The 12519-nt window shown below is 35.3% G+C and overlaps 2 protein-coding genes across 2 annotated transcripts in view; both read right to left on the bottom strand.

The window, feature by feature from the left end:
* LOC137657946 (uncharacterized) overlaps positions 1 to 12519 on the bottom strand; it is a 232683-nt gene that overhangs the window by 136354 nt on the left and 83810 nt on the right. The window lies entirely within an intron of this gene.
* LOC137658016 (uncharacterized) overlaps positions 1 to 12519 on the bottom strand; it is a 57000-nt gene that overhangs the window by 9206 nt on the left and 35275 nt on the right. Inside the window, 1 exon segment of the mRNA XM_068392731.1 lies at positions 1 to 208. Within this exon segment, the coding sequence (XP_068248832.1) occupies positions 1 to 208 (208 nt within the window).

Raw genomic sequence — 12519 nt, 5'->3', positions numbered from 1 at the left:
TATTAACACCTGCACAGTGCCTATCACCTGCCCAAAATACAGCCCGGCATCGCTGTGTACCTGCCCCACCGTGCCATCTCCACAACTACCCGAGGTCCACCACCCTTCATCAGTAACAGTGCCAGTCTCCTCCTCCTTCTGTTTTGGCACTTGGCACTTACTTCCTCCACGGTGCCGCCAAGAGACTAGGTCGTCGTCGTCGTCGTAGCTGTGGCTCGGCACACTTATTTATTTTTGCCCCTTTTTCTCCTTTCAATTCCCTCATTATTTGAATGAAGGTTATTACGAATTGGACGTTCAGCCTTCTTGGATATCGTTGTGTTTTTAGTATCATTAGATGACGCAGGCCTTAATGGACCCAAAATATCAAAATAAATAGCTAGAACGTTAAAGAGCGGTTTAAGAAGAGGAATGTCTAATGAATGTCTTTCGCTGTAAGTACTCTTGCTGGCAGGACCCGGATTAAAACATATTTTCAGCACATAAAGATTCATGGTGGTGCAAGTGGTCGCATTGGCGGAGAAACATCACAATTAAATTTATCATATATATATATATATATATATATATATATATTTATATATATATATATATACATATATATACATATATATATATATATATATATATATATATATATATATATATATTTGCAACAAGCCATGCACCATCATCACCTCTACATATAATTCCCCTTTCTTTACAAAAGGTACCATCTGGTATAAGAAAATAATTCATGACAGCACACCTGTTACTCTCACTTATTTTCATTCTTGAGACAGTCTTCAATAATTCCGCTTTTGAAAGAAAGAAACAGCGTTTCATGTTAAAATATCCATATTCGTATCTATAACTATGATCAAACGAGCAATATCAACGGGACATTCTAAATTTATATCATTTTTCTATCGAAACCGAACGAATGAACGCATCTTTTTCTGTGCGCTCCTGATGACCTACGGGTAGTTATGCCATTAGAAAGGGGGAGGGGAAGGAGGGTGGAAACGGAGGGGAGACGGGGAGGTGGAACAGGAGGGAGGAAGACAGGGGTAGGGCTAGGTAGAGATGGTAGAAGCAGCTCACGTGTCGCCCGCAATGCATCCGCAATGCCTGCGACTGCAATAATGATTGAGGCAACTGCTGATAGAGAGGAGGAGAGGGATGGGGATGGGACAAGGACTGAGGAAGGGGAGCAGAAGCTGCAAGGATAACGAGAGATAATGTGCAACTTGCTGCGATGGAAGGCGAAAAAAACAATAATCAAACAGAATAGCTGAAAATAGAGTAATGATCTAATTCTACACTTTACCACATTCAAGAATATGGTACAAGCGCGGATCCAGCAATTTCAAAAAGCAGCTGGGGACCCACGCCGCTGTAAGCCAGACGGAAGCTAATATAATTCTACATTATCTTAGAGATATTTCCGTGTTTTTTAAACCATTTCACCTTATAACTGAACATTAGAGGGTGAAAATCAGCATCCCAATGAAATATACAAAAAAAAAATATACAAAACACTTCAGCAGTAATCTCTACAATCACTTGAGGTACGCGACTATACGTTTCCAAAAAACCTCAACATCTGACTACCTCCGAGTTATATATGTAACAACTGGAGTACCTGCATCCTTCCGTTCAACTATCAACCAATCTCAATTTTCGACTCTTCGAATTGCAGTTAGTCTCTCCACTTCTTCCAACTTGATTCATATCAGAAACATAATCTCTATCTCCAGCTCACATGTGAAGTTCTACATCTTGGGAGAGAGAGAGAGAGAGAGAGAGAGAGAGAGAGAGAGAGAGAGAGAGAGAGAGAGAGAGAGAGAGAGAGAGAGAGAGAGAGAGAGTCAAAGTCAAAGTAAAAAACCTTTATCCCATTATAAAATGGTTATTCTGTTAGAGAGAGAGAGAGAGAGAGAGAGAGAGAGAGAGAGAGAGAGAGAGAGAGAGAGAGAGAGAGAGAGTCAAAGTAAAAAACCTTTATTCCATTATGAAATGGTTATTCTGTTAGAGAGAGAGAGAGAGAGAGAGAGAGAGAGAGAGAGAGAGAGAGAGAGAGAGAGAGAGAGAGAAGGATGATTTTAATCTTCCACATCTTTACTACATTCTTCTTGTTACAACTATTGAACGGAAGATTTTGAGTATTTAGTTTTAGTTTTATCAAAGTATGAAGGTTTTCGTAAATTCCAGGCTTTATTTCATGAATTTTTTTTTATTTCTTCATATAATACTTAGCTGAAGAAAAGCCTGGTTTTTATTTCTTTGGAGATTTTGCTTTTTTCCCTTTACATCATACTCCATTCTATCCACTGTACGTTATTTTATTTTTTTTATTTTTTTTTTTTTTGTAGAAACAAAAGACCACCACCATATTAGTTATCTAGCCTAATAAAACCTCATGATTTTATCATTATCATTATCATTATTATTATTATTATTATTATTATTATTATTATTAGCAAAGCTGCAACCTTATTTGGAAAAGCAGGATCCTACAAGCCAAAGGACTACAACAGGAAAAAATAATGCAATGAGGAAAGAAAAGAAGGAAATTAATTAATTACAGGAAAATTACTGAACATTTGAAATTAAATATTTTAATAACAATAACAATATCAAAATAGATCTTTCATGTATAAACTATAAAAACTTCAAAAAGGAGGATGAGAAATACAATATAGGGTGATTGAGTGTACCCTCAAGCGAGAGAACTTTACCACAAGACAGTGGAAGACCATGATAAAGAAGCTATGGCACTACCCAAAGACTAGAGAATAATGGTTTGATTCTGGAGTGTCCTCCTAGAAGAGCTGCTTACTATGGCTACAGTCTCTCTTCTACCATTACCAAGTGGAATGTAGCCACTGAACAATTATAATGCAGCAGTTAACCTCCTGACTGAAGAAGAATTGTTTGGTAATCTAGGGTTTGCAAGTTGTATGTCAGTGGAGGATAGGGAAGGAATAGGACAGACTATTTGGTGTATATATAGGCAAAGGAAAAAATGAGCCGTAACTAGAGAGAGGGGTCCAATGTAGTACTATCTGGACAGTCAAAGTACCAAATACTTTTCAGCTTTGTTTGAAAAATATTACATTTAAAGCAGGTAAACTTATTGAACAACTATATATTTATGGAGTTTTCCTGCTACGTACATTTTTTAATAATCATGCATATATATACCAAGGCACTTCCCCCAATTTTGGGGGATAGCCGACATCAAACAAATGAAACAAAAAAGGGGACCTCTCCTCTCTACGTTCCTCCCAGCCTGACAAGGGACTCAACCGAGTTCGGCTGGTACTGCTAGGGTGCCACAGCCACCCCCCCCCCCCCCCCCACTCCGTTATCCACCACAGATGAAGTTTCATAACGCTGAATCCCCTACTGCTGCTACTTCCGCTGTCATCCAAGGCACTGAAGGAAGCAGCAGGGCCTACCGGAACTTAGTCACAATCGCTCACCATTCATTCCTATTTCTAGCACACTCTCTTGCCTCTCTCAAACCATATCACATTTTAATATTAAAATCACAGCAACCAAATAACATTGTAATCCCATTTAAATTTCAACTTTCAATAGATAAGGGTTTTACTCCAGATACTGAAGAGAACAAAAGCTAACCGATAAAACAGCCATGCAGTATTCTCAGAATTGATCTTGCTCCTAAAAAATTTTTAGTCACTTGACAAATGTTCTAACGCATGGTTTAATCTCCATAAAAAGTCATTTTGAAATAAATTCAGCTAAGTAAACAAAAACGGTTACTTTCCCAACAGGAATATGCACGCCAACAGATCATGAATGAAATAAAACACCAAATGATACTGATATTTACAGCTGACGTTGATACATACATATAACAGGGGAGAGTGAGGGGGCGGTTAAAATGGACTGCACTATCAAATCGAAAATTATTTGTCTTTAACGATGTATAAGACAATATGGGATCTGGTATATATATATATATATAAATATATATATATATATATATATATATATATATATATATATATATATATATATATATATATACATATATATATATATATATATATATATAATATATATATATATATATATAATATATATATATTACATATACATATAAATATATATATATATATACATATATATATATATATATATATATATATATATATATATGATAAATTTTGCACATTTTTACGTGTTTTTCATATTCAAATAAGCCATATATATTTTGATATATTAATGTCTGGATTCTCTTAACGACCTCGGGATCAGAGCCCCAGGCGAAATCTCACAAAGACAAGAGCTTGGCTCCGGCCGGGAATCGAACCCTGGTCGGCAAGCTTATATAGACAGTGACTAACCCATTCGGCCACGAAGGAAGATAAAAGTCAATGACAATTCTACTATACTTATACCTGTCGAATTCAGGTATTTTGTACTTAGAATTGAAATCAACCCATCTTCACCATCGTAGCTAATTGGTAGTTTGTTACTTGGCATTCAATTAATGATAAATTTTGCACATTTTTACGTGTTTTTCATATTCAAATAAGCCATATATATTTTGATATATTAATGTCTGGATTCTCTTAACGACCTCGGGATCAGAGCCCCAGGCGAAATCTCACAAAGACAAGAGCTTGGCTCCGGCCGGGAATCGAACCCTGGTCGGCAAGCTTATAAAGACAGTGACTAACCCATTCGGCCACGAAGGAAGATAAAAGTCAATGACAATTCTACTATACTTATACCTGTCGAATTCAGGTATTTTGTACTTAGAATTGAAATCAACCCATCTTCACCATCGTAGCTAATTGGTAGTTTGTTACTTGGCATTCAATTAATGATAAATTTTGCACATTTTTACATGTTTTTCATATTCAAATAAGCCATATATATTTTGATATATTAATGTCTGGATTCTCTTAACGACCTCGGGATCAGAGCCCCAGGCGAAATCTCACAAAGACAAGAGCTTGGCTCCGGCCGGGAATCGAACCCTGGTCGGCAAGCTTATATAGACAGTGACTAACCCATTCGGCCATGAAGAAAGATAAAAGTCAATGACAATTCTACTATACTTATACCTGTCGAATTCAGGTATTTTGTACTTAGAATTGAAATCAACCCATCTTCACCATCGTAGCTAATTGGTAGTTTGTTACTTGGCATTCAATTAATGATAAATTTTGCACATTTTTACGTGTTTTTCATATTCAAATAAGCCATATATATTTTGATATATTAATGTCTGGATTCTCTTAACGACCTCGGGATCAGAGCCCCAGGCGAAATCTCACAAAGACAAGAGCTTGGCTCCGGCCGGGAATCGAACCCTGGTCGGCAAGCTTATATAGACAGTGACTAACCCATTCGGCCACGAAGGAAGATAAAAGTCAATGACAATTCTACTATACTTATACCTGTCGAATTCAGGTATTTTGTACTTAGAATTGAAATCAACCCATCTTCACCATCGTAGCTAATTGGTAGTTTGTTACTTGGCATTCAATTAATGATAAATTTTGCACATTTTTACGTGTTTTTCATATTCAAATAAGCCATATATATTTTGATATATTAATGTCTGGATTCTCTTAACGACCTCGGGATCAGAGCCCCAGGCGAAATCTCACAAAGACAAGAGCTTGGCTCCGGCCAGGAATCGAACCCTGGTCGGCAAGCTTATATACACAGTGACTAACCCATTCGGCCACGAAGGAAGATAAAAGTCAATGACAATTCTACTATACTTATACCTGTCGAATTCAGGTATTTTGTACTTAGAATTGAAATCAACCCATCTTCACCATCGTAGCTAATTGGTAGTTTGTTACTTGGCATTCAATTAATGATAAATTTTGCACATTTTTACGTGTTTTTCATATTCAAATAAGCCATATATATTTTGATATATTAATGTCTGGATTCTCTTAACGACCTCGGGATCAGAGCCCCAGGCGAAATCTCACAAAGACAAGAGCTTGGCTCCGGCCGGGAATCGAACCCTGGTCGGCAAGCTTATATAGACAGTGACTAACCCATTCGGCCACGAAGGAAGATAAAAGTCAATGACAATTCTACTATACTTATACCTGTCGAAAAAAACACGTAAAAATGTGCAAAATTTATCATTAATTGAATGCCAAGTAACAAACTACCAATTAGCTACGATGGTGAAGATGGGTTGATTTCAATTCTAAGTACAAAATACCTGAATTCGACAGGTATAAGTATAGTAGAATTGTCATTGACTTTTATCTTCCTTCGTGGCCGAATGGGTTAGTCACTGTCTATATAAGCTTGCCGACCAGGGTTCGATTCCCGGCCGGAGCCAAGCTCTTGTCTTTGTGAGATTTCGCCTGGGGCTCTGATCCCGAGGTCGTTAAGAGAATCCAGACATTAATATATCAAAATATATATGGCTTATTTGAATATGAAAAACACGTAAAAATGTGCAAAATTTATCATTAATTGAATGCCAAGTAACAAACTACCAATTAGCTACGATGGTGAAGATGGGTTGATTTCAATTCTAAGTACAAAATACCTGAATTCGACAGGTATAAGTATAGTAGAATTGTCATTGACTTTTATCTTCCTTCGTGGCCGAATGGGTTAGTCACTGTCTATATAAGCTTGCCGACCAGGGTTCGATTCCCGGCCGGAGCCAAGCTCTTGTCTTTGTGAGATTTCGCCTGGGGCTCTGATCCCGAGGTCGTTAAGAGAATCCAGACATTAATATATCAAAATATATATGGCTTATTTGAATATATATATATATATATACACATATATATATTATACATACACACACACATATATATATATATATATTATATATATATATATATTTATATATATTTATATATATATATATATATATATATATATATATATATATACTGTATATATATAGATATAGATAGATAGATAGATGGATATTTGTGTGTGTGAACACAAAACCGCAAAAGAAACAGAAGTTACTATTTTTAAAACATACGTTTCAAATGAATTTCTTTTTGGAAAACAAAGTGCATGATTATTGAACCATCCATTCCAAGATGGATTCAATTAACATTAATGTGTCAGGATTTGACTATAGTCTGTATCTTGAGGAAAAAAAAAGATATTCTCCAAACTTCCCCATCATTTAATTTAATGTAATTATTTAATGTAATTTTTCTCAATAACGATATAAAATTATTTCATCTATCTTGTGATTATCATAATAATGGTAATATAGAATAGTTACAACTGTATAGAAATTTGTCGTTTAGTAGCGGGTCTCACTTTAGCATTCATATACAAAAGATCTCTTCAAGCCAGAGAATATTATTATTATTATTATTATTATTATTATTATTATTATTATTATTATTATTATTGCCAGCCAAACTACAACCCTAGTTGGAAAAACAGAAAGCTATAATCCCGAGGGCTCCAACAGGGAAAATAGCCCAATGAGGAAAAGAAATAAGGAAACTACAAGAAAAATAATTAACAATTAAAATAAAATGTTTTAAAAATAGTTACTACATTAAAATAAATATTTCATATATAAACTATTAAAAATCTTAGAAAAAACAAGAGGAAGAGAAATAAGATAGAATAGTGTGCCCGAGTGTACCCTCAATCGACAGAACTTTACCCCAAGACAGTGGACGACCATGGTACAAAGGCTATGGCACAATCCAAGACTGGAGAACAATGGTTTGATTTTGGCGTGTCCTCCTAGAAGAGCTGCTTATTAAAGCTAAAGAGTCTCTTCTACCCTTACCAAGAGAAAAGTAGCCACTGAATCATTTGGGTGAAGAAGAATAGTTTGGTAATCTCAGGGTTGTCAGGTGTATGAGGACAGAGGAGAATCTGTAAAGAATAGGCCAGACTATTCGGTGTATGTGTAGCCAAAGGGTAGATGAACCGTAGCCAGAGAGAAGGATCCAATGTAGTACTGTCTGGCCAGTCAAACGTCTCTATAACTCTCTATCGGTAATATCTCAAGAGTGGCTGGTGAAATCCTCTTAAATCCTGTCCGTTCCATGAAATATAACCGTAATGTGCCCATATAATTACCTATTAGGGAGAAAAAAAATAATAATATAGGAGAAAGACCCAGGAAGCTGGAACAGATATAAATAAGTTCTATCGTCTCTAAAATGATATAATGGGAAATGTAAATGAAAAAAAAAAAAATGATGCCAGAGGAATACAGCAACCAAGAAATTCTGGAATTCTTTGAAAACAAAATAGAAAATATAATTAGGTTATTTACAAATATTCAACGTCAGATTAGCGTTACACCCGATACACAGATAAGATTAAAGAGACTCCTGGTGGCTTCAAAAGACGAAGTCACCAGGACTATCAAGAAAACAATTAAAACAAACTGTGCGATCGATCCGATGACATTATTCGTAGTAATTAGGGTAAGAAACTTTTCTAGTCTTTCCGATATAATTACAAGAAGAGCAAATACATGCATGGATGAGCGAAAGTTTCCCAAATCTGAGAAAATGGCTTTAATTACACCAGTTCTTGAAAGTACTCTGGATTATCGGGAATTAAGTTCATATCGACCTATTTCGAACACATTTATCTAAAAAGTGCTAGAATATGTAATTCTTGAACAACTAATTAGTTTCTTAGTAGAAATAGAATATTTGTAAGATAACCAGTCTGTTTACAAAAAAAAAAAAAAAAAAAAAAAAAAAAAAACATAAGACTCTACGGAGACAGCTATTTATTGTGTTGCAAATTATATGAAAGAGAATAAAAGTGGTATTTCGATATTACTCGATCTTAGTGCAGACTTTGATACAGTTTTGCCAGAACTGTTACTAAATGATTTATGGTCCATCGGTATTGAAGATCAAGCCTATGAGTATCTAAAAGACTACTTGGTTGATACAAACTACTGTGTACATATTGGAAACCTTTTCTATCATATGGACCAATAAACAGAGAGGTGCCCCAAAGGTACTTATTTTGTATCTATCCAAAGTACTACAAGGGCATAAAGTGAAATTTCAACTATTAGCAGACGGTACACAATTTAACTTCAACATAAATGATAAAGTTAATATTGCTGAAACTAAACTAAATTCTTACCAATTTTATGGAATTGCTGACAATTAAACAACTAAAACTAATGGATATAAAACTTAGCTTACCCAAATATATGTAAATAACAATTCGGTCCCAATATCTAGTAAAGTTCATGACCTAAGAGTATCTTTTGTCTGTAACTTGTCTCTTAATGTTCATATGTTCATATAAATAATGTAGCAAAAACTCTGATATCTTTTTAAAAACGTTGCTTTTATAAAGACGTACCTGGATGAACATTCTGTATAGAAACGTGTGATAACCTGTGTTATTACAAGGATCGACTATTGCAACTCCATTTACCACAATCAATCAAAAGTGTCATAATAAACAGAGGAGCGAGACTGATAAAGAGTGTCCCACCCCGAGAAAGGATCACTCTAATACTAACTGAATTGCAATGGCTGCCTATTAAAACTAGAATAGAGTAAGATATGTGCAATTGGACGTCCTAAATGTTTAAGAGAATTGCTGCATATCGTGCAGCCAACAAATTGTGCCGACACGAGAATAGTTACAGATGGTTTCAAATTAATAAACCAAGTTGCATATCTACTGTAGGTTAAGTTTTCAAATATGCGGCCTCAAGACTATACAACAAGGTCCCACTAGACATGCAAAAGTCTGAAGATACTAAGGCTTTTAAGAAGAAACAGGAGACTTTCTTGTTTTCTAAGTGCTTCGATAATGTGGATTTGATAATTTATGTGGAATACGTTGTGTTATACTCTAAATACCCAAGACTGTATGCGACAAACAGACCTCTTAGGTTCTTGTAGGGCATAGGTTTACACGTGTGATAGGACTAGGAAAATAGCCCTTATAGTAAATCGAGTTATACATTTCCAAGCGACAACTGCAAAGTTGAAGGAAATATGTGAAAGATGAATGAAATATCAATTCCTCTCATCAGACAGTAACACGCACTCAACTCTCTCTCTCTCTCTCTCTCTCTCTCTCTCTCTCTCTCTCTCTCTCTCTCTCTCTGTATATATATATATATATATATATATATATATACAATATACATATATATATATATATAATATATATATATATATATATATATATATATATCTATATTTATATATAAATCACTCTAAGAAATAAATCATCAAGAGATTGAGGTTATTCCCACACTGCTGCAGTTACTCTTGTCTATTGGACATTGTAACCGATTAAGGATTTTGTTTTAACAAAGGGCAAATTATGATATTACCACGAAACACGGGTGACTTTCACTCAAGTGACCATCTGATAGGCGGAGACAATTCAACCTTACTTTTTTTTCTGTTTAAAATTGGATTCGAAAGGTTTTAAGAGGCCATCCAAAGAATCCTCCTTCCCAACAGTCTTCTCTATGTGGTTATTTCCCTCACGATCAACAAAATGTCCGTCATCGTTGTTGCAATGATTTCTTCCATAACAAATTTTGTATATATACACTCTTCGATAACAAGACTTACTACTATTACTCTTCTAACATAAAGAATGTGACTTTGATTAATGTCTTTCTAAGTGGTATCCATCGTATACAGCCTTCCACGAAATTCCTTAAAGCAGAAAAAGTAGGCTACAATTCAGTTCAGATGCTCAATTATGGCTTTGCATTTGTAACACTAATTAAAATTTCGTCGTCGTCTAATGGTCACCAATTGCGATAGCTGATTTTCTCTAGTTTTCTCTTTTCTATCTTTGTTATTAATACTTTCCTTCTCTGCCTTATCGGATGCAATTGTCATGAAAAGGGACGTCGGTTCGTACTTCCAAACAAACTCACGATTCCAATTAATCGTGATCTATTTTTTTTTGGGGGGGCGGTCTTAAATAGCAGGAAAAGACATCAAATAACCGTTATCTATAATTTACCAAGTCTAATAATCACCACTCCGTACTGTTTGTCCTCTCGACAGGATGGACGGATAAGTAAGCCATTACGTCGTAAGAACCAAAAGTGACCTTTGGAAGATGCTTCGCTTCAGGTAACCGGGTCAGGTATGACGGCGGGTTGGGTAAGAACGAGATGTATGTACGTGTGTGCGCGCGCGCGCAATTGAACACGCCAGCTAAGACTCCAGCATGGAGTCGGAATGACAGTGAAGGAATATGAGGGAGGAGGAAGTGGCTGTAAACACAACCTATGAATTCCCACTCAAGTCTTTCATAATCAAAATTTGCAGACAAAAACAGTGAAGTAACATGACCAAGAAAAAACCACACAATCCCATTCGCCTTATAAAACATATGCAAAGTGTAAAGACTGCATCGTCGACAAACTGGGCAAACATGAGTAAATAATATATATGCGACTAACATACAATTACGTAAAGAGAACCATAACACTTATAAAGAATCAGCATGAAAGAATTTGGTCGTCTGTTTCATTTTTACTTATACAAAAAATCAATGCCGTTAATGTTGCTCTGTAAATTTGAAGCACTCTTCTCTCGCTGTATTGTCCGCCCTTTTTATAAGGAATAAGGGCCTCACAGTACAGTGATCTACCTTCCCACCAACATTCATTACGCCAAATAAAAAAAAAAAAAAAACTTGAAGCCTGATCGGTAAGAGGGAGTGATGGTGGGAGGGGTAGGGGGAGTGAGAGAGAGAGAGAGAGAGAGTGTGTGTGTGTGTGTGTGTGTGTTTTCTCTTTCTAAACATGGATGCTGTAGGTACCCTAAAATTCAAAATATTTCCTTCTAACAGAATCGGCATTCCCTAATTAAGACCAGGTTGTTAGTAGGCTGTGGTTGGTAGCACCGAGTGTAAGGATTGTTATGAGGCTGGCAACTCTGTTCCAAAATCACTTTCTGAGAACTCTTAAAGGGAAAGGGAATAAACGAATAATTATAAGTTATCCATCGAAAAACAGATGGTAAAGAAAAAAATACCTATACATAGACATACATACATACATACATACATACGCACACACACATACACACACACACACACATATATATATATATATATATATATATATATATATATATATATATATATAGATATACATATATATCTATATATATATATATATATATATATATATATATATATATATATATATATATACATAAGCCATTCTTCCTGTCTACAGACTATGGAAACCTTTCGGTACTCTCAAAACTTCAGCAGTAATGAAAGCCCTTCAAAGACAAGGAATAGATGAATCTTATGTTAGAACACCCTATGATATCTATACAAAAAGCACAGCAATCTTAAAACTACATGAAGATAGTGAGAAAATTCCAATTGAGAAAAAATTAGACAGAATTTAGATTGAGAAAATGTAGGAATTTATATTAATGGGGAATACCTTAACAACTTGGAGATTTGCAGATGACAGTTTTGTTTGGTAAATCATGGGAGATATGGCAAAGGATGATAGAAGATTTGAATAGAAAAAGCAAAAAT

Source organism: Palaemon carinicauda, chromosome 18 (assembly GCF_036898095.1).
Source record: "Palaemon carinicauda isolate YSFRI2023 chromosome 18, ASM3689809v2, whole genome shotgun sequence".
In the NCBI taxonomy this organism is placed as follows: domain Eukaryota; kingdom Metazoa; phylum Arthropoda; class Malacostraca; order Decapoda; family Palaemonidae; genus Palaemon; species Palaemon carinicauda.
Note: the sequence above shows the minus strand (reverse complement) of the source record. Positions and strands in the feature narration are given on the sequence as shown.